This window comes from Mustela putorius, unplaced genomic scaffold (genome assembly GCF_011764305.1).
Source record: "Mustela putorius furo isolate JIRA1106 unplaced genomic scaffold, ASM1176430v1.1 tig00000460_pilon_pilon_pilon, whole genome shotgun sequence".
Lineage (NCBI taxonomy): Eukaryota > Metazoa > Chordata > Mammalia > Carnivora > Mustelidae > Mustela > Mustela putorius.
The window spans coordinates 3,575,905-3,599,897 of NW_025421389.1; the positions used below are offsets into that span (position 1 = coordinate 3,575,905).

The 23,993-nt window shown below is 34.3% G+C and overlaps 1 protein-coding gene and 1 pseudogene across 2 annotated transcripts in view; one reads left to right on the forward strand and one right to left on the reverse strand.

Annotated features, from left to right (window-relative positions):
* Positions 1–23,993, forward strand: part of CNTN5 (contactin 5) — a 1,359,165-nt gene that overhangs the window by 956,000 nt on the left and 379,172 nt on the right. For both annotated transcript variants that reach the window (XM_045080322.1, XM_045080321.1), the window contains one exon: positions 14,068–14,271. In XM_045080322.1, coding sequence (XP_044936257.1) covers positions 14,068–14,271 — 204 coding nt within the window. The remainder of the gene's footprint in view (positions 1–14,067; positions 14,272–23,993) is intronic.
* On the reverse strand, positions 5,798–9,266 carry LOC106006000 (annotated as a pseudogene).

Sequence of the window (23,993 nt, forward strand, 5' to 3'; positions counted from 1 at the left end):
GTGAGTTGGAAACTATTTTAGATTACTAGACCAATGGTACGAGATAACACTTTGGGGCAATTTCAGATATCCCCAATGATATTTAATGGAAATATGACATACTTCTTAAAGTTTCTAAATATAAATTAATTTAAATAATTGTATTTCTTAAATGGATGCCATGTTTGTACAGTAAGCATATGACATAGCCCCACTTTAGATGATTATATAATCTGGCAGAGAAGATGATATATACACAAGAACAGAAAAACAATGAGAGAATTTAGCCAGCACTGATACAGGAGGAGGAATGTGTTTTGTGGATTATAATTAAAGAGTAGGGAGACCATATAATTTATTTTATAATCAAACTGGAACATTTCTGCAAGTGAAAGGGGGAACAACTAATAATCTTGCTGGGCAAAATAGTGCAAATTTCACTGTTCAAAGTAAATCAAGACACAAGTTAGTGATATGTCTATAGAATTCCAGAAAAGGAGAGTTAATTGTAAATTAAAATGACTCCTGAAGTCTTCTTCAAGAAAATGATACCTGCACTTGGCTGTGTCTAGGATGTAACTAGGCCGAAGGAAATTGAGAATAAAATTCTAGTCTAGGGAAATAACATTATAAGAGACATATCAATTTAACAATCACCGTAAGATGAAACTTTGATGATTGTAAAAAGTTACAGACAATATTGGATGGTTAAGGAACAGATGGGTTGAGGTATAGTAGTAGAACAGACTAATAGATTTGAAATATCGTGAAAGTCTTTTTTTTAATTTATTTTTTATTTTCAGCATAACAGTATTCATTATTTTTGCACCACACCCAGTGCTTCATCCAATCCCTGCCCTCTATAATACCCACCACCTGGTACCCCGACCCCCCCACCCCCTGCCCCTTCAAAACCCCTCAGATTGTTTTTCAGAGTCCATAGTCTCTCATGGTTTCACCTCCCCTTCCAATTTCCCCCAACTCCCTTCTTCCTCTCTAACTCCCCATGTCCTCCATGCTATTTGTTTTGCTCCTCAAATAAGTGAAACCATATGATAATTGACTCTCTCTGCTTGACTGATTTCACTCAGCATAATCTCTTCCAGTCCCGTCCATGTTGCTACAAAAGTGTGGGTATTCATCCTTTCTGATGGAGGCATCATACTCCATAGTGTATATGGACCACATCTTCCTCATCCATTTGTCCATTGAAGGGCATCTTGGTTCTTTCCATAGTTTGGCGACCATGGCCATTGCTGCTCTAAACATTGGGGTACAGATGGCCCTTCTTTTCACGACATCTGTATCTTTGGGGTAAATACCCAGGAGTGCAATTACAGGGTCATAGGGAAGTTCTAATTTTTAATTTCTTGAGGAATCTCCACACTGTTCTCCAAAGAGGCTGCACCAACTTGCATTCCCACCAACAGTGGAAGAGGGTTCCCCTTTCTCCACATCCCCTCCAACACATGTTGTTTCCTGTCTTGCTAATTTTGGCCATTCTAACTGGTGTAAGGTGATATCTCAATGTGGTTTTAATTTGAATCTTCCTGATGGCTAGTGAGTATGAATATTTTTTCATGTGTCTGATAGCCATTTGTATGTCTTTATTGGAGAAGTGTCTGTCTATATCTCCTGCCCATTTTTTTTGATATGATTGTCTTTTTTGTGTGTGTTGAGTTTGAGGAGTTCATTATAGATCCTGGATATCAACTTTTTGTCTGTACTGTCATTCAAGAGAGTTATTTAAAAATCTATTGGTAGGCATATGACATAAATAGAGTAAAAATACTCTTAAACTCCAGTTTAGTGTGAGATGGGAATATTACAGAACAACATAGGGTATAAAATAAATAGATATTTTAATTCTACATATTTTAATTCTACATCTTGGATGCATACACATTTTAACAATATTTGTCCCCCCCAATCCATGAATGTTTTCCATTTTTTGTGTCCTTTTCAATTTTTTTAATCAGTGTTTTACAGTTTTCAAAGTACAGGTCTTTCATCTCTTTGTTAGGTTTAATCCTAATATCTTATGGCTGTGGGTGCAATTATATCTTGCATGATAAATTGGAACAAGAATAGTATATGGGTATATCATTGGTATGCAAAGTCAAACCATTTTTTTTTGCAGAAATATATTTTTAAGTAAGATTAAGTATTTTATAAGATTTTTAGAGTGACTGCCAGATTTATTCTGCAAAGAAAGTAAACATAAAATAACACACTTACACACACACACATATATATATATTACATTTTATGTAAAAATAAGCACTTATGAATACTTCTATATTACTAAAATTATCTTAGCACTTTTTATGAACTTCCTCCAATTTTCTAAACTAAGTATTATAATTATTTTATAGATGAATAAACAGAGCTGAAGAAGTCAGGTAATTAACAAATACCACACAGCTGTTTAGGTGATGGTGAAAATATTCAAACACATTTTTGCATGGTATGAAGTCCATGACTTTTCTATGGTGCCACATTACCTTACATGTGCTCACTGAATTGAGTCTCACATGGCTCACAGAGGTCCCAGTTAAAACAAGAAGCTTGGTACTTACTAACATATCTCATTTATTCTGCTATGATCAGTGTTAGTACTACTTATATTATAAACTTTTCCTTCTTTAAAAATAAGAATTGAGTACTTGAATTTAAAAAAAAAAATCATTCCTCCTCTCTCTACCCATTTTCTACTTGATGTATCTTGGTATTTTTTTTTTTTTGTTGTTGTTGTTTTTTTTTTAATTTAAATTCCAGTTAACATACAGTGTAATATTAGTTCCAGGTGTAAAGTATAGTGATTCAACACTTCCATACAACACTTGTGCTCATAAGAACGAGTGCACTCTTTAATTCCCATCACCTATTTTACCCATTCCCCACTCCATAACCATCACTTTGTTCTATGTATTTTAAAGTCTGTTTCTTGATTTCTCTTTTTTCCTTTTGCTCATTTGTTTTAGTTTTTAAATTCTATATATGAGTGAAATCAGATGATATTTGTCTTTCTCTGACTGACTTATTTCACTTAGAATTATACCCTCTAGCTCCATCCATGTTTTTGCAAATGGCAAGATTTCATTCTTTTTAATGGCTGAGTAATATCCCATTATGCATGCGTGTGTACACACACACACACACACACACACACACACACACCATTTCTATTTTATCCAGTCATCAGTAAATGGATGCTATATGGGTTGTTTCCATAATTTGGCTGTTGTAGATAATGCTGCTATAAACATTGGGGTACATATATTCCTTTGAATTAGTGGTTTCATATTCTTTGGGTAAATACATAGTAGTTCAATTGTGGGGTCATAGAGTAGTTCTATTTTTAACTTCTTGAGAAATCTCAGTACTGTTTTCCACAATGCTTGCGGCATTTTGCATTCCCAGCAACAGTACAAGACCATTCTGTTTTCTCCACACTTTCACCAGCACCTATTGTTTCTTGTATTTTTGATTCTAACCATTCTGACAAATGTTGCTTTTCTTTTTCCCTGATAATGAAGAATGTTGAGCATCTTTTCCTGTGTCCCTAAGCCAAATGTATGTCTTTGAAAAAAATGCCTGTTCATGTCTTCTGCCCATTTTTAATTGGATTATTTGTTTTGGGCTGTTGAATTTTATAAGTTCTTTATATATTTTGGGTACTAACCTTTCAACAGATACATCATTTGCAAATATCTTCTCCATTCCATAGGATGTCTTTTAGTTTTTTGTTGACTGTTTCCTTCACTGTGCAGAAGCCCTTTATCTTGATGGAATCCCAATAGTTTATTTTTTGGTTTCATTTTCCTTGCCTCTGGAGACATAACTAGAAAAATGTTGCTATAGTCAATGTCGGAGAAATTACTGTCTGTGTTCTTCTCTAGAATTTTAATTGTTTCCTGCCTCACATTTAGATCTTTAATTCATTTAGAATTTATTTTTGCATATGGTGTAAGAGTGGTCCAGTTTCATTCTTTTGTATGTTGCTGTCCAGTTTTCCCAGTGCCATTTTTTAAAAGACTGTCTCTTTCCCATTGGATATTCTTTCCTGCTTTTTCAGAGATTACTTTACCATAAAGTTGTGGGTCTATTTCTGTGTTTTCTATTCTGTTCTATAGACCCATGTGTCTATTTTTGTGCCAGTGCCATAATGTTTTGCTCACCATAGCTTTGCAATATAACTTGAAGTCTATAATTGTGATTCCTCTAGCTTTGCTTTTCTTTGTCAAAATTGCTTTGGCTATTCAGGATCTTCTGTGGTTCCATACAAATTTTAGGATTGTTCTATCTGTATGAAAAATACTGTTGATATTTTGATGAGGATTGCTTTAAATATATAGACTTCTTTGGATGCATACACATTTTAACAATATTTGTTCCCCCAATCCATGAGTGTGGGATGTTTTCCATTTTTTGTGTCCTTTTCAATTTTTTTAATCAGTGTTTTACAGTTTTCAAAGTACAGGTCTTTCATCTCTTTGGTTAGGTTTAATCCTAAGTATCTTATGGCTGTGGGTGCAATTATAACTAGGAGTGATTCTTTGATTTCTCTTTCTGCTGCTTCATTATTGCTGTACTATAATGCAACAGATTTCTGTACTTTTTGTTGTCTGAATATTGTAGCTAGGACTTCCAGTACTATGCTAAATAACAGTGGTGAGAGTGGACATTCCTGTCTTTTTCCTGACCACAGAGGAAAAGCTTTCAGTTTTTCTCCATTGAGCATGATATTAGCTGTTGGTTTTTCATAAGTGACCTTCATTTTATTGAGAAATGTTCCCTCTTAAACCTACTTTGTTGAAGGTTTTTATCATGAGTGGATGTTGTACTTTACCAAATGCTTTTTCTGCTCTATTGATTGAGAGGATCATATGGTTCTTGTACTTTCTTGATTAATGTGGTGTATCACATTGATGGATTTGTGAATATTGAGCTAAACTTGCAACTCAGGAATAAGTCCCACTTGAACGTGGTGAATGATTTTTTAAATGTATTGTTGGATTAGGTTTTCTCATACTTTATTGAAGATATTTCTTGAGTTCCATTTAAGCAGTTTGTGTGCAGTCGCAAGTTTCTTCAGGTGAACCTCATAAATCACTTAGTTTTACTTTTAACAGTAAATTCCTAAATCAGCAGTTTCCACAAAACAACTGGTTTTTATTCTTGGAATTTGAAGTAATTCCTCCAGATGTATAGTTTTCCTATTTCTAAAACTAAATTTTTTAACTGTCTTGGGTTGCAAGGAAGTTATACTTTTTTTCCCCATTTTTAACTCATTTTACTGTTTATATATTGTCACATTAAAATTGGCAGAAGTCCCATTATAGATAGAACAAAAATCTGTCTTACAAGAAAAAATAGTGAAGGTTTCATAAAACTTAAGAGAAGTACCATGGTAACACAAGGATGGTGCAACAGTCTCAGATGACAGTGCCAAGGTGTTTGAGCAGGTAGGAAAAATGCTGCTGCAGGGACATTTGGCCTGAGACCACTGCTGTTTCCTAAGAATTTCCAAATATGCTTTGTAAGCAGATTACTTGTAACAGATGAAGATGGAGTAGGGTACCACTTCTGCAGAATAAATTCTGCAAGGTCCTGGGAAGTGTCTACAAATGTCATCCTGATAAATGGTTGCTGAAGATGATTTTGCAATGGTAGTCCTATGACTAATACCCAGGGAAATTTTACCACCACTGAAATTCTTGGACCAAAAACTAAATGGCTACATATACCAAACCTACACATTGTGAATTAAAATGGTGCCATGTTAGGGCTTATGTTAGAACCAGACCAGGAAAAATTATTCCAGCAGAAGATCTTCATTCTTCTCTTCAGTCAAAAGATTAACAGGCTCCATCACCTCTCCAGCTGCCCTCTATTGCTCCAAGTCCTTTTCCAATTTTCCTGGAGAATCTTTTCCTTCTTTATTTTCTTTAACCAATAGAACTCTTCTGGCTCTCTCTCATCCAGTTTTCTAATGATATAAGCACAAGTATGTTCAATTCCAGGGACAATGGTATATGAAATATCATTTACACATTTGTTGGTTATCTTAATAGCTTCATCCAAAGTAACAAAGGAAGTTTGAAGGGAAAATATTTCTATCAGTAATTCCACTGCTTTGACATAATTTCTCTTTAATTTAGCCAATTGTTCCCCACCTCTCGCTAAACCAGCTGGTTTATAACTGTCAGTTCCTTCACAGTAATGTTCAAATACTGGCAAAATAACACCTGATACATTATCTTTCTTAGCTAGAATCTTCACATAGGATTTATTTACATTTTGGATAACTGTGGTGTTGACATCCCCTGTTATGAACTTGGTGTCAGCAAAAGAAAAGGAAGCTTCTTCATTACTTCACCCATCAGCACTTTAGTCCCTATTATCTTCTTTAGGATCTGTTGAAAACAAAGAGCTAAGGCATCAGACATTTTCTTCAGGAGGTTTCAACCTGTCTGTACTCCTTTTAATCGAGACTTCATGATGGTCTGTGCCATGCATGAGGGAAAGATTTTTAATTTGGTCTTTGCCCTACATTCTGATGGTGATTGTTCCACTCAGTCACCTGGCCAGGCATTGGTGGCTGCAACAATCTCCAGCCACAGGATCTTCCCCTATGGGTTCAGCTGTTTGTTGAAATTATATAGTGTTTTTTATTTCAGCTATTATAGTTCCTACTAGTCTTATGATTTTGGAAAATATCACTGAGTTTATCGCCAGAGTTAATTAACCAACCAACTAGAAATAGATTTACAAGGAAAAAATAATAATAAAACCCACACTTGTGGAAAATATCTAAGTAATCCATACTAAACAAAGAAGTCTGAACAAGTTGAGTTTTTAAGAAATAAATCCCTTCTGTATCCAGGAATTAGAATTGTTAAACTTTAAGATGGTAGGGCACTGACAAAGAAAAGCCAGTTTACAAAACTGAAAACTTCTGGGCAAATAAGTAAAACAGAAAAGGGGAAATATGGGAAAGTAATTAAATCAGGGATAACCAACATATTTTCCCCATTCTAATCTTTTATGCCCAAAGGATATGCGTGCCTGAATATCTAACACTTGTATCTAACATGAATATTGGGCTCACAATAATTATCACAATTAATTATTTTAATGATATTAATTTTAAAATACATATTCCTATTTTACACTTGATCTTAGCCAAAAGGCTGAGAAGTGATTGGGCATATTCTTATTTTAAAATGTGTTTTTGAATTTTTCAAAAAACCCTATTATTCAAATTGGACTTTATCATAACATCTAGTTCACAGGCAGATTAATTTGAAGAGATTAACTACATGGAGGCTAAGGTAATTATAAATGTAAATATATATAAATGTAATTATGAAACTCAAAACCACCTGATTTTTGCAGGAAATCCCTTATAAAATTATAAAGAGCAAACATTTCAAATTGTTCTTGTACCATTTATATTGTTAGTATAAATCATACCAACATTTCTATTTTTTCAAAGAAATCAACTAAAAAATGTCTAGCCAAAAGTTTCATGCTACATGAATTCATACAAATGGAAGTTTGAAGATTTATTACAGTGATTATACCTCAACAGAGATAAATATGTATTTTATGATTAGGATTTTTTTTTTTATGAAACAGGTGAGCCATAGGGACAAACCTCCAAAGCGGAAAATAAACCATTTCAGTGTCTTTTGATAAATAGACAATATCCACTATTTCTATACAGTGCATGAAAATGTGACAAATAAATTATCTTCATTAAATATTTGCATGAAGGATTAATGAGTATTAGTTAAGCCATAAAAGCACAAAGAACATTTATGAAAAATTACATTGAGTGTAAGAATTTGAGTGGGAGAGAATCTTGTTACAATAGTTTATCTTACCTGAAGATTCTCTACTGCACCTATATGATAAATGTAACTTAAAAGCAACCAAATTTCCACATTTAACATGCAAAATTTAGGCAAATCACAACTCTACAGGGTTTTGCCCTCTGTGAGTTACTTACTAGAAGGGGGATAAATCATAAAACTCATATTTGTTTCCGTTAATATTTATGCTGCAATAAGTCTTCAAATTTGCACCATAAAACTTGCATAACATTAAATTAAAAGACGTAAAGATATCTTAAAAATTCACCATCAGTAAAAAATATTGAGTGTTTTGAATACTTACCTTATGAATTTTCTTTTCCTTTCAATACATAGAACTTAATTAAAATTTAATTATTTTACTTGTGTGAAAATGACAAATACCTTTTGGATAGAAGATCATATTTTACTGAATAGCACAGAAAAATGAGAAAACTTTTTTTTTTTTTTTTAATCAAGGTTTCCATTTTTCTCCCTTTGGAATATTACCCAGGATTAATGCTATCTACTCATCAAGCACTGCCATCTTGTGGACTCCTCTTGATTCTAGAAAATACTGGTTAATATAAAAATTATAAAATACGGGACTTTTGGGAGATTAAATATTTGGAAAATTCTATAAATCTCAATGTTAGAGGAGATCCATGTTTGTAGTCATGCAGTAATATTGCTTTTACCCCTATGGACATCTGCATTTTAGGCACACTCTGCTGCTATTTTACAGCAGGTTTCTGTGCCAGCAAGATATATTCCTACCATGTTACATAGTGAAGACTGGTGTGGCTCTCTGACAGTTTAATTAGGTTGTGACTCAATAAGAATATCTAGAAACCTGCTTTTGTCTGGTAAATGGAATTTAAGTACTGCTTTGTTACTATGAAGCATCAAGGTTTTAATTTGCGAAATTAGATCCCATATCATATATAGTTCAACCTAATAAGTACTTGAAACCCCTATTAATCATGTTTTCTTTTTTTATTCAAATAAAAATTGATGTTTAATAAGAATTCTTAGTCAAATTTTGATTTCTGTATCTTAGTTTGCTCATCATAAAACTGAGTTACCTATCCTTGTAAGGATTACATAAATTAATATACATAGAGCACACTTGCTGGTACATACTAAGTGTTATACAAGTTTACTGGATGCTATTGGTGCCGAACCCAGATCTCCTTAACCTGCTTAATATGCCTATCCAGCAGCTACTCCTTCTCCAGAGAATTTCCCTTATCTAGGGAATTGTCTCCTTGCCCTTAGGGCACCTCACCTACCTCAGTTAGCAGCCAATATCCAAAAGGCTGAATATTTTTACCTTCCACTGCAGTACTCACCAATTCTGCAGTTAAATTTGTGTTCCAGAGTCACAAGTAGGATTAGTTTTAAACTAATCTCTGGCAGGAACCACATCTTTGCTTAGCTGATTTTTCCGCCTTACTGTTTCCTGCCTTTCTTAATTCCTTCTCCTGGGAACAACTCATCAATAAATTACATTCAAGTAATCTCCTTCTCAGATTCCGTTTCTACAAAACTGACCTTCACTGTTGTTATTATTATTACTAGGTGGTCTAATATTTTGATTTAATGAAAATAAATTTAAATTACCTTGGTTATGTCTAATGGATGGCTCATACAGTCCTCCAGTAATTCTCCATGCATGTCTTTTCTTTATGGTAAACTCTTGATAAGCACATTGAGTTGATCTTCCCAAGCAAAATTCTAAAGTACATATATTCTGTTGTTGATTAAGAGCTGGGATCTCTGGGCTTGACAGTGAATTGTGAAAAGTCTAGAGTGAATGCTTTTAAACGCAAAGTTCCAAGCCTAGGTTGAACTTGTGCCACTGACAAGCATACTGGTAAATAAATACTGGTCCCTGACCTGATGGAGTTTACAACTCAATAAAAATAATTTAAAAAGCCCTTAGCAAAGCAAGAAATTCAGGTTGCCTTTTGAAAAGAGTTAGCAATGACCTTTATATCTAGACACAGGGTTCTTGGGATTTAAAAACAAAAAGTCTGCTGCTGTGTGAAGCATTCCACAGAGAAAGTAAAAATAGCTTACTGTCACCCACGTGGTGTAATCGCTTGAACTCTATGACTTGGAATTCACTTACTCAGATTCATTTGAGTTACAGATCATCAAAAAATGACAATTTACTACTGTTTCTATTACAAATAGTCTTTTCTTTATCTTTTATTTTACTAAAGGTGTTTTGAGTTATATGCATATAAAATTTTATCTTGTCTTGGTGACATATTATAATGTTGAAGCAGAACTCTGCTGCTTCTGACTCTAAGTATTAAACTAATGAAAATACATGTCTCATAAATTTTTTTTGAAAAAAGGGGAATTACTACTTTGTTTTGTTCAACAAAGATAACTGAAATGTAGAGTAATAATACAATCTACCTTTGTACTGAAGCAATTTCATTTTTTTAAACATGACAAATGTTCTTTCATATTCTTGACATCGTTAAAAATGTCTTGATTCCCTAAGCACTAACCAAGTGTGGGGTAGACAGCTTTATTCTATTGTTATTCTCAGGATCTTTGCCTCTAGCTATGTTTTATAGGTGAAACTCTTGACACTTGTAGAAATTAAATCCAAATGTACAAGGTTAAAGGTGAATCTGCACTGTATCGCACCCTGCATTACACCAGGTCATTTATCCTGACCTAACAGCTATTCTTACTGAATAGTTACATTGAACACTCTCATTTAAGTGGCTTACCATAGTCCTCAGCACAACATATAACGTAAAACTTACTATCCCATTTTATGGATAGTGAAACAGAGATTCAGAAAAATCAGAATGTAATAATTTAAGTGGCATAATATAATGATAAAATATAGATTTAGAGTGAGTTGGACAAATTTTAATTTTTCCTCTGATATGTAATGCATCTTAATTTTCTACTGTTTCCTTTACCTGTTTGAACCCCAGACTTTTGATAATGAAGATGATTATAACAATAATAATAACTCATTACATCTAGTTCTGTAGTACTAACCTTACACAAAATACCTCATTTAACTTACAATTTCCTCCATTTTATAGATGAGAAGAGTAAAATTTTAATAAAGTTGAATAACTTGCCCAAAGATGGATAGTCGGTAGATCACACAGGCGTCTCTGAAATTCTGATCTTTGTGATTGTGAAGTCCATGGTCTAATTCACATGATTCTGCCTTCTAACAGAAGTGGGGTGATGGGGTTGGTGGTGTTGGAAAACAATGTAAAGTGTGTCTTTCATAGTAAAGTCTTAAGTCAGTTCCTTTCCCAGTCCCTGGTAATATCCTAAGGAGTGTCTTGTATATAATAATTTGTCACTATTTAATTGTTGACACTTCCAGTTACCTTGACTCATCCTAAATCTATCAGCCAATATAATTTTTATATATGATCCGTTTATAACTTAAACTGCTGAGTCAGCTTCCTCAACAAAAGGTCAGTGATCATGTCTAAGCACAGGAAAAATGATTGACAATCGTGGAGGCTTTAACTTGAGAGAGAAGTTGGACCACCTCAAAATTTAATGTCCCTTAAATTCTTGCCTAATTTGCCTGGTAGAATAAATCATAAAAAAAAAAAAACTTCATAATAACTTAGTAAACATGACCTTTTGTCTTCTGTTCACAGACAATACATTCCAGACTGTTAAACTGCCTACATTATTTCTCAGTGTCTGTATTTAGCCTCACTTCAAATGCTATCTTTGCCTCATATTCTCAAGGCCAAATAAGTCTTGTCTTTTTACTGAGATTTGAGTGCTATCGACCTACACACAATGCCTCTAATCTTCAACTGCAGTCTGATTTTGATCCCCATTCATTTATTAAAGTTGCCATTCAGTGATATCCCAATGTCAATCTTAAGTAACATTTCCCTTTATTTTATTGGGACTTTTTCCTTGTTTGACATTACTTAATCTTATGGAAAGATTAAACCATTGGCACCTATACCACTGAATTTTCTTTATTTCCTTGTAATCTTTCTAGCAGTCTCTTCTCTCTTACCCTATTTAATACTTTCTTACATTTATTTAGATGTTTGTGCTTCCTAGGGTATCTCCTCACTATAACCACCCCTCTTGATTTGTCTCACCTTCTTAATTGGATTCAATTATACCAATATACTGACAATTCTTAAATTTAAACTTCACCTCAGATTTCCTTTCCTGGACTTCAAACACATATTTGTCAGCTGCTAGAACGTCTTACCCAGATTTGCTTTGCAGACTTCCAACTTAAAAATGTGCTGAAAATGAAACAATAATCTTTCTCCCTAAACTAGTCTGACTTGGTGTATTTCCATTGAATCTCTTGTACCATCCTCTTCCCAGTCACTCAAGGAAGATATGGGTATTCCTGGACTAGTATTATTGGTCTCATTCTTTGCCTTACCTCTGATATATTTCTTGGACCAACATCTTTCTTCCCATTTTTATGATCATGGTTCTGATTCAGATTTCTTCAGCCTTCACTTTTAGTATGCAATACCATCTTATTGTTCTCTCCTGCAATTAAATCCAAACTTTGCAGAATCACCAGAATAACCTATTAATGTATGTATCTATATCAACCCTTTCTTGAAAAACATCCAGTGGTACCATATTACATATAAGATTGACCACAAGCTTCTTAATATAAGATACACACACCATGTTAATCTTTGTTTAATAATTTGGATTTGCCTCTAATCTCTCCAACCTCTTCTCTTACCACTCCTTTTCTTGAAATTGTTAGTCCAATAACACAAAACTGTTTGCGGTTGTCCATTCATACCATCCAATCCTTGTGTGAATGAACCTTCTCTTGGCCTCTTTATTCAAATATACGCTTGCCTTATCAATTTCTCTAATACCAGATATTATATCAAATTTTATTTGCCAAAATTTGGGGCACCTGGGTGGCACAGTGGGTTAAGCCTCTGCCTTCAGCTCAGGTCATGATCTCAGGGTCCTGGGATTGAGCCCCACATCTGGCTCTCTGCTCAGCAGCCTACTTCCCTTCCTCTCTCACTGCCTGCCTTTCTGCCTACTTGTGATCTCTCTCTCTGTCAAATAAATAAATAAAAATCTTTAAAAATTTTTTTAAAAATAATTTTTATTTGCCAAAATTAAAATCCTAATTTTACTCCACCCATATCTCCAAAGAACTGCTACAGACTACAGTCTGTCCATTTTAGTAAAAGCAAATACATTCTTCTAGTTGCTCAGTGAATCAGGCCCCAAACCTAGATACTTGAGTACTCTTTTTGTCACATTTCATAATGAATCCCTTAGCAATTCCTGTCAACTCCCCAATCACATTTTTACCAGAAACAATACTGTCACTACCATCACCACTCTAATACTAATCATTTCTTTCATGGCTTTCTTGAAAATAGTCTCTTAGACTAATGGGCATTATTCCTCCCGCTTCTCCTCTGTATGCCTGCTTTGTCCTCACATTGTCTTTCTCTACCCACTAGTCAGAGAGAACTTTTGAAACATAAATTCACACGCTCTTCTCACCTCTATCACTTTCTCTCTTAACATGCTTTAGTTTTCTTCATTGCACTTATCACCACTTGACATACACTTGTGTGTTCCTGGTTTCTTCCCACTAAAATGAAAACTCCATGAGACCACAGACTTTCTTTATCCCCCACTTAGAAAAATGCCTGATCTACTGTGATTCTCAACCAATATTTTTGCATAAATGAGTAAGTGAATGTAACGTAGGTGTCTCTTATTTCAGGTAGTTTTCATTGCTTAGCATGGTTGCTTAAGTACCCCTCTCCAATGCTTTCTTTACAAAAGAGTACATATCTCCATTTCTTTATTCCATATTGAGTGATAGGCTTGGGTAAATCTCTCATTAGGTTGATCTTTGAGAATGAGAAACTATCTCTCTCATCTTTTTCATTTCAGTAGTATCATAGTGCCAATCATCCAACACACATTTAACACACTTTGGAATTGAATGGATGGATGGATGGATGGATGATGGATAAATGTTAAACAGCCTTTAGAAACATTTAAAATCTTCTCAGAATCATTAAGAACAATAGTCATTTGAACATATAATACTAAATTATATAGCTATCTGGATCAAATATATATGGCCTTGCAATACATCTAACACAGTAAATAATTTGCTCTTTGAGATTTAACTGTTAGTAAAATAATCTGTATATTTCAACAATGAATTGTGTATTTTCAGAGATCATCTATAGCTGGGTATTTAATGAGTTCCCTTCCTTTGTGGTGGAGGACAGCCGGCGGTTCATTTCCCAGGAGACAGGCAATCTGTATATTTCTAAAGTCCAGTCATCAGATGTTGGCAGCTATATTTGTCTGGTGAAAAACACAGTGACTAATGCTCGAGTACTTAGTCCTCCAACGCCACTCACTCTACGTAATGATGGTAAGTTGCATGGCTTGGATTAAAATGGTTAGCCACCTCAACTGTGAAAAATAAAGATGTATTTCTAAACATGTAAGCCTAATACAAATGTTTTTTAATTGTCATATTTAAGCATTCTATGTTTTTAGTCTGAGATTATGTATACCTTAGAATAAAAATTTTGACATAAGAAAGTGATGATTTTTTGTTGAGAACTATTAACCATATTATCCTAATCCCAAAGAAAGATGGAGCCTTTGAAAAGATGAATTGTAATAAAGCCTTCAGTATTTTCTTTGTTCTTTAGTGCCTCTATATAACATATGTGTATGAATTACAAGCATTTTATAGGTTCACTTTTCATTACTTTTTTATGTTAGCTACCTTCAAACTGAATGTTCAGCTTTTAATACTTCATGGTATAGCTATAATTGTTATTAGTACTTTTCCAATAATAGAAGCAGTTGAAAACTTAAATTTTAAGTGCAATTCATGCAGAAATTATGATTCTATAATTATAGGTATTGCCATCTATCTAAAGTATCTTCAAATTTAAACACCTCATTTGTAGTTACAGACATTTACAGTTAAGCATTGCATTAAAGAAGTCAAGTGCTGTATTAACAGTTGATATATGATATGTAGCTTGCTCTGTCATGCAATGAAAAATCCATGAAGTGATTAAGAAGTGAGCTTGAGAATCCTGATTGATTTTCAAGCTTAAAAAATAATCTATTTCAACATTACTCTTTTATATGCTTAGTTTTAGAATATATGCTGCAGCACCTTACACTGGGTTTCATCACAGGATTTTTGCTGACTATACAGTTTCTCATTTTATATATTTGACACATATCTACATGTACACATATATAATATATATCCTATCTGGTAAAGAGTACACATACAATATCTAGTTTAGAGATAAAGAAGCCAATATTAGAGACATGAAGGGACCTGCCAAAAGTCACATAGCTAGGTAATACCATGGAGGAATAGCTGGGAAAGAAGAATGGAAATTGGGAAACCAATTCAAACTATTGAAAATCGCCAGCTGAGAGATGATGAGGTGCAGAATGAAAACACTGGTAGTTGCATTGGAGAGCAGGAAATATGAGGGATATTGAAGAGGTAGAATTACTAAAATTTAATAATTAATTAAATATCAGACTCTAGGAGGAAGTTTTGACACAGTTCATGAACTGTGTGAAGATTCTCTTCAAAAGAAGAGATAACATAAAGAAAGGGATTGAGGATTTGGTAAATGTGAGGAATTCAGTTTTTAATATAATGAGATGGAGTTTTCTTGGGAAATCCATGTGGAAATATGTGGTAAGTATTTAGATATATATGTCTAATATATATAGAAGAGTGCTAGGCTAAAGAAAGATATTTAAAATTCATCATTGTGTATTCCCTCACTGTAGTTAAAGCTATGACTGTGAATATATGGTGTCAACATCAAGATTATATGAAAATGTCCATAGGGTGAAAAGAAAAATGGAACTAGATATGATTTTTTAAATTTACCTAGTTAAGAGCTTAGAATTTAGGTGATTTTCTATAAACCATTGCCATAATGTTTCTGAGCATCTTCTCAGTAATTCCTTAAGAATTTAAAACATCTTTACCTAAAATTGTAAAAATTTGCTGACTAGCAAATAAATATTTCCATTAACACTATCCATTTATGTAAGAATGTACACTTGGATAGTGACTGAGGTTGACAAGGGTTGTCTTATTTTCACAACATTGGTCTAAACATTACACTGACCATCATGAGAGAAAGTAGCGCATATATAAATCAGAATCCAAAAACAGATACTGGTTTCACTAGTACTTTAAAAGTTCAGTACTCAGGCCCAGATGTATTCCTTAACTTTATCTTTTGTCTTCCATGGTCCAACATTTCAAGAATAATATAAAATAATTTTTATTGTTATTTAAACTCCCTTGCCCCTCTGTCTTCTATTGCTATTGTTTGGAAAAACTTCTACATAGTTGAATTCAACTATGCCCTTAATCTGTGACTGCCCTGAGAATCTGAGAGCTGCGACAAAATTACACCCACAATTGATTCATGATTGCCAAATTCAAATGGGCCTTCAGGAGTGTCTCTCAATCTTATTAAGTTTCTGTGGATGGCTAACTTCCCAAAGAAGCATCTCTGCTTTCCTTAAACTGGACTGCCCCATCACCAGCATGTCACAAAAACTGTATGTTACAACATTCATCTTCCTACTAACAAAATTAAATCTAACTACATCTGATTCATACTGTTTCTTCTCGCAAACTATTTCAATAGAATTGTTATACTGTCCCTTCACCTAATAGCACCAATCCCTCCATTCTTAACTCTTTCCTTTGGCCTTTACAGTACATTACACTGTTTCATATATATCTAGTACTATGTCTATTAAACTAATATTTTTTATACTAACTGAATTTACTGATGCAGTTGACATTGTTGACTGCTTTTTTTCTTTGATGAATATTTGTATTTTAAAAAATCATTTGAGCAGTACTACATGAAAGACTTAATAAAGCCAATAAAAAGTAAAATGAACTGTTATATTAAGGTTAGTATTTAAATTAAAAAGAAACAGTTGGGAAAAATTTTCTGAATTTCAATTTTATCATTCAGTGACAGTTTTATTTAAAATTTTATAAGAGGAGTTTGAAAATTCACATGTCTTCTTTCTGTGAATGATCTAGGGTTATTGTTTCCTTTGTGGATTACTTTTTCCTTCACCCTTTCTACACTACATTTACGTCCTTTTGTCTGTTACTTTTACTGTTACACTTTTACAAGTGTTCTAAACTTTTCCATGGAATAACTGTAAGGAAGGGCTGAAAATTAAATTTACAAATTATTACTGTAAATTGTTATTTACAAATTATTATTATGTAATTATCACTCAGTATCATATTGCTACAGGTTTTTAACCTATTCTTAGATGTGTGTGCTATACTAGATGTGTTTTTAATAAGTGAAACTTTGAATATAACAAGGAAAATTAGGCAAGGCTTTGATACACATTCAAAGTGTATCAGAGATTTTGATACGCTTTGAATGTGGGTTTTCTTTTTTTCAAAGATTTTATTTATTTATTTGACACAGAAAGAGAGCACAAGCAGAGGGAGCAGCAGGCAGAGGGAGCGGGAGAAGCACACTTCCTACTGAGCGGAGAGCCAGATGGATGTGCGGACTCGATCCCAGGACCCTGGGATCATGACCTGAGCCAGAAGAAGATGCTTAACTCACTGAACCACCTAAGCACCCTCATTTTTTTTTTTAATATTGAATGTAGATTTTTCTTAAAATTCCAGATACAATTAATAGTTTTAATAATATTGTCGAAATATAAACACGAGTCATCACAAAACAAATGGTAAATGAAACCATCAGTTTGGTAAAGAAAGTCCATGAGAAAAGTATGATATAAAGAGACATGAACTGAAGAACAAATCTTGCATAATCCAAATTGCTTTGGAAGAGTAAAGAATAAAAATCCTACAAATACAAAAGATAATGAGAGGTCGGAGAAGTCATAGGAAAAACAGAAGTGTAGCATCAAGAAAGCCAGTGGAAACGAGTATTTGAACAAGATGTGAGCGTACAGCTCAGAATGGTGACTTGGTACATGTATCTCTTGCCTGTTCCCTTTCTGAGACCTTACAAGAAATCTGTATCTTTAATGAGAATGCTGGAGAGAAAGTATTACATTAACAAATGAGACATTTTGATACATTTCTGGGAAAATAAGAAAGGATGTGAATTAAAGGATTAAATAGATGGAGAAGACTATAACTTAAAGTTTAAAGGATCTAAATAAAGAAGGGACCAAGGACCATGGGCCTAGTGGAAGCCTAGGAAAAGCTTTAAAATCAAAGTTAGTTTTGAAGGGGGGCATAAGAGTGAGCAAAGAGGGATTAAAATATGTATGAAGAACAACTGTTTCAATGCAATATTGGAATCCCCCTCCTTCCCTATACAACATGCAAAAAGAGCAAAGGACAGATCTCTTAATAATATAAGTGAACTTTTCATGCAAGGTTGAAGTAGTTACTATGATAATGATGTACAGTATAAAACCTTCTTATTCTGACATTTGAGTGTCTGCAGCCTGAAAACCAGTTCCATGCCCTCATATCAAAACAGACCTGTCAACACATTCAGCTAGATACCCCCCACCCCTACCTCGGAAAGGAACAGATTGTATAGTTAACTCTCACCAACTTTTAAGCTTCTCAAACTTTACATTTATATGCAATCTAAGAGTTTTTATTAAAAAATTACTGAGCTTTCTGAGTGGTTATAGAATTCATACCAGAATAATGTGTAAAAAATAGGAAAATTTTAATATTACTCCAAGAGAGGCACAGATTAGACTGAAATCATTTTTAATTCAAAACTTTCATATCACTATTTGATCTCTCCTCAAAAAGAAAGTAATTGAAAAGTATATTCATAAGAAGTATATTCATAAGAAGGACATATTCCTGAATATTTTCCCAAGTAGGTGGCATAAATTAAACACTTAGTCTGAAAATAAAAATAGAATACAATTGTGGTTGGATCCATTTATTGTAGCACGGTCAACTGCAATTCCTGCTGGGTTGTACAAACCTCTCTATGCAGAGACAGGCATTGTAATGGATATTTCTGCAAACTTGGCAAACACTTCTGCAGGGGTTTGAATATAAAAATTACATTTAATCTGCTGTGACCGTACAGTTAGTTATGAAAATCATTTCAAGAACATTGCATTTTTACACTTCTCTGGAAAAAGAAAAAGTAGACCTTTCTAAAAATAATAGAAGCTATATACATAGGCACAGTATTTCAAGTACAACTACAATTTTACTTTATAAAATGTATTATTGTAGAATGCATGGTCATAGCTAGGTTTTTCTTAAAGCTTTCTAAAGCTTGAAACAAAATTTGCTTTTAGGTAGTTAATTGGAATGTATCCCTCAGAGGAGTGAGGGATGGGTTGGACATGAAGCATGAAATAATGTAATGGAAAGTTGCATTATGGAGATGACCGCTTCTATAGGCCACTGGAGCTTGATCCCACGGGACCAGAGCCTTATGAAATGCACTCAGGGCAGTCTTCTTGGTGGACACATCATTGACCTTTCATCTCCCAGTCCCTGAAAGTGGCACCAAAAGCAGTTAACTCTGCACTTGCACTGCTGTCCTCAAGCTGCAACTCTGTGAAACTTGTTGCTCCTGCACAAACTGGTTACAGGAGTAGTTGAGTGATATGGCCAAGATTATTTGAACTGGCATGTAGTAGGGGTCTAAAACGTAGATGGTGAAGCTTTAGACCTGAAGTGCATGAATGACATGATCAGTTTCCCTCTGCTGACCCTGTGTGAAGTCATCCTCACACATTCACAAATGTATATCTCATACCAACTATGTGTTAGATAATTTGTGAGGTACTAAGGATTTAATGGAGGACAAAACAAATACAGTAATAATTCTCTTATAGTTATGAGGGATGATAATACCCTAAATACTGAATGTAACTTGCATCCTAAGATCTGCTTGTTTTCACTGAGTGCCCCCGAGGCCAGTGTCATATTATCATTTCATTAAAACCAAAACAAACAAAGCTTTTATGAGTAACACCAATATTTGCTAAAAGTTTGGAGGATAATTAGTGAAGTTCTAGCTTTCATAGTAAAATTTATTGAACACTCCCCTTTAAACCACATCTTTCTTTTGCCAAATTTTTATTCCTCCAGCTGCCACATCTCTTCCTCAAAACATTTCTACCTCTCCCACAGCACTGTTGCCTCTAGTCTCCCTTCAGGGTCTAGCTAATCCTCTCTTAATTATGACTATTTCATACTTTTATTTCTCCTCTCATCTGTGTCCTAGTCCAATTTTGAAGATTTTTTTAGCTGATTTTATTTTTGTGTAATCAACATTTATGTTAGTTACTACTCATGTAAGACATTGTTCTAAACACTTTATAAGTGTTAAAGGACAGAAAATATATAAAAGCAAACGTTAACTAAATGTTTTTACTGATATCATATAAGATATTAAACACATTACTAGGGATAAAGAAAATAACCATACTCTGATAACAAGCTTAAGTCTTTGAGAAGATATAGCAAAGCATCTTCTTACTATCCATTATGTACAGGACCAGGCTACTCATTTCTCTTTCAGTACAGATGGGATCTTTTCTTATAAGATATCCTTCCTTCCTAAGGTAGAATTCTCTCAGCCACCTCCTCTAGGGCTATAATGGCTCCACAGTGGCAGAAAGAGTATAATAGAAAAAGAAGAAAGAAAGAGAGAAAGAGAGAAGAAAGAAAGAGAAAAAAAGAAGAAAGAAAAGGGACAGAAGAAAGAAAGAATGAATGAACTAAAGAAAGAAAGGGAGGGAGGAAGAAATGGATGGAGGAAGGGAGGAAGGAAAGAAGAGTGAAGGAAAGAACAAATGAATTGATCCATGACCCTTTTCCCATCTTTGGAGTTGGAGAATGCAGTAGGGGGAAGAATAATTGAAGAAATAACTTGAGAAAGTGAGTAGGAATGGATTCAGAGTGCTTACAGAAAGATTGGCCTTTGTTAGAAAATTTATCACTTGTCAGTGAGAAGAAAAGTAAAAAGACTGTAGATACAGTTAACCTACTATTTGTTAGTGGGAAATCTGATGACTTTTTTTATTGAAGTACAATTAATACAGTGTTATATTAGTTTCAGGGTATAATATGATGATTCAAAAACTCTATACATTTCTCAGTATTTATCAAAACAAGTGTACTCAATCTTTATTTCACCCATTCCTATCTACATTTTTTTTTTTTTATGAGCTACAGGCAAAGTCATCAGGTGAGAATTTATGTGTGGACAATAGGTTTATTTTTAAAACAAGAATTGAGTCAACAAGGAAATTATACACAGCTCCATAAATTTACTACTGAATAATTAAGATCCTATGAGCAATGCAAGGATAAAAAAATGGCATGCCCTTGAAGACTGTGGTAGGCTAATTCTAATTCCTAGAAACTTTAAATGTTACTTTTATGGTAAAGGAACTTTGTAGATGTGACTAAATTAAGGAACTTGATATGGAAATATTACCCTTGATTAGCCTGGATCACTCTAGATAATTAGTGTTAGCCCTAAATGTGGTTGCCAATGTTCTCATAAGAGGGAGACAAAGGAAGATTTGAGCACAAAAGCGGTGAGGACAATGTGATGATGGAAGCAGAGAATAGAGAGAGGTGCTTTGAAGATGTTGGAAGGGCCAGGAGCTCTAAAAGAAATACAGCTCAAGAATCCAGAAAAGGCAAGGAAATTATTTTCTCTAGAGCCTCCATAGGGAAGATAGTCCAGCCTTCAAGAGGGACCACCTTAATTTAGGCCAAATGAAATTTTAATCTTCAGATTATAAACTTCTGACCTCTAGAATTTAAAAGACTGTGTTAACTTTAAACTACCAAATATTTTGTTAAGGCAATCATGGAAAACGAATACAAAGAGCAAACAGAAATCTAGAGAAAAGTACTTTTACTTGTCCTGTGGAATATTTGTGGTTCCTGAAGCAGTATGTGAGAGCTGTCTTATTCCTGTTTGCAAGAGTTGATGGTGTACCTCTCTTCACTTCTTGGTAGCTTGATATTTTTGTTCACAATTTTCGACTTAAGGATAGTTCCTAAGGGACTTGGAAAGCTTGTGAGAAGAGCACTCCTACTCCCATATATTTATATATGTGAAGGAAACTAAATAATATTAAGGCTTCATGTCAAATTCTGTAGGAATATAGAAGCTTACTTGGCTTTTTTAACATTTTTTTAAAGGTTTTATTTATTTATTTGACAGACAGAGATCACAAGTAGGCAGAGAGGCAGGCAGAGAGAGAGAGGAGAGAAAACAGGCTCCCTATTGAGCAGAGAGCCCGATGTGAGGCTCTATCCCAGGACCCCAGGACCATGACCTGAGCCGAAGGCAGAGGCTTTAACCCACTGAGGCACTCAGGCGCCCTTATTTGGCTTTTATTAATCTTTTATTTATTTTGCTGTATGTCCCTCTGGAAAGCTTATCATCTTGATACTTTTTTTTTTTTAAGATTTCTTTTTTTTTTTAATTTTTTATTTTTTATAAACATACATTCTTATCCCTAGGGGTACAGGTCTGTGAATCACCAGGTTTACACACTTCACAGCACTCACCAAAGCACATACCCTCCCCAATGTCCAAAACCCCACCCCCCTTCTCCCAACCCCCCTCTCCCCCCAGCAACCCTCAGTTTGCTTTGTGAGATTAAGAGTCACTTATGGTTTGTCTCACTCCCAATTCCACCTTGTTTCATTGATTCTTCTTCTACCCACTTAAGCCCCCATGTTGCATCACCACTTCCTCATATCAGGGAGATCATATGATAGTTGTCTTTCTCTGCTTGACTTATTTCGCTAAGCATGATACGCTCTAGTTCCATCCATGTTGTCGCAAATGTCAAGATTTCATTTCTTTTGATGGCTTCATAGTATTCCATTGTGTATATATACCACATCTTCTGGATCCATTCATCTGTTGATGGACATCTAGGTTCTTTCCATAGTTTGGCTATTGTGGACATTGCTGCTATAAACATTCGGGTGCACGTGCCCCTTTGGATCACTACGTTTGTATCTTTAGGGTAAATACCCAGTAGTGCAATTGCTGGGTCATAGGGCAGTTCTATTTTCAACATTTTGAGGAACCTCCATGCTGTTTTCCAGAGTGGCTGAACCAGCTTGCATTCCCACCAACAGTGTAGGAGGGTTCCCCTTTCTCCGCATCCTCGCCAGCATCTGTCATTTCCTGACTTGTTGATTTTAGCTCATCTTGATACTCTTGATGAAATAAGAATATCAAGAAAATAAGAACATCAAGAAATCATTGGATAATTTCTGTAAAATGAATATTTGTTTTGCTCGATCTTGATAATCAGTCATTGCATACAATTCTATTTCTCCTCAGACTTATAAAAACAATTTGAACTTTTATCTAGAAATAAGAATTTTTATCAAGAAAAACAATGTTCATCATTTAATTAACCCTCTTAATATGTCTTAGAAACTTTGAAGAGATATTTAATAAGTACTTACAAATAATAAGATACAATTGTTAAATCAGTATCTAATGGGCTTTTTAGTGATTTCCTTGTTATTGTAATTCAGGAAATAAGATACCAAAGGATGTAATAGTTTGATATTTAGCATTGTAATTTATATTTAGCATTGAGAATGTATCATTCTCAATATAAGAAAAGAAGGTGAACTTTGAGATTTTTATTTTTTTATAAGAGTGGAAGATGCAGAGGCGCCTGGGTGGCTCAGTCCTTAGGTGTCCGCCTTCAGCTCGGGTGTGGTCCCAGGGTCCTGGGATCCAGCCCGGCAGCAGGCTCCCTGCTCGGTGGCACGCCTGCTTCTCCCTCTCCCACTGCTGCTTTGCCTCCTTGTGCTCTCTCGCTTTCTCTGTCAAGTAAATAAATGAAATCTAAAAAAAAAAAAAAAAAAAGAGTGGAAGATGTATGTTCAGTTGTGTTAATCTGACTTCCTTTTCTATTGTCATGCTATTCTACAACTCAGTTGTTACACTTTCTTTATTTAATAACCTGAAATCTGCATTGATTCTCACCACACCACTCAATGTGTTTTCTCAAAATTGGTCATCTATCTGTTAGTCAAGTAGATCAGTGTTTTCTCAGCCTTCATCATTCTTGACCTCT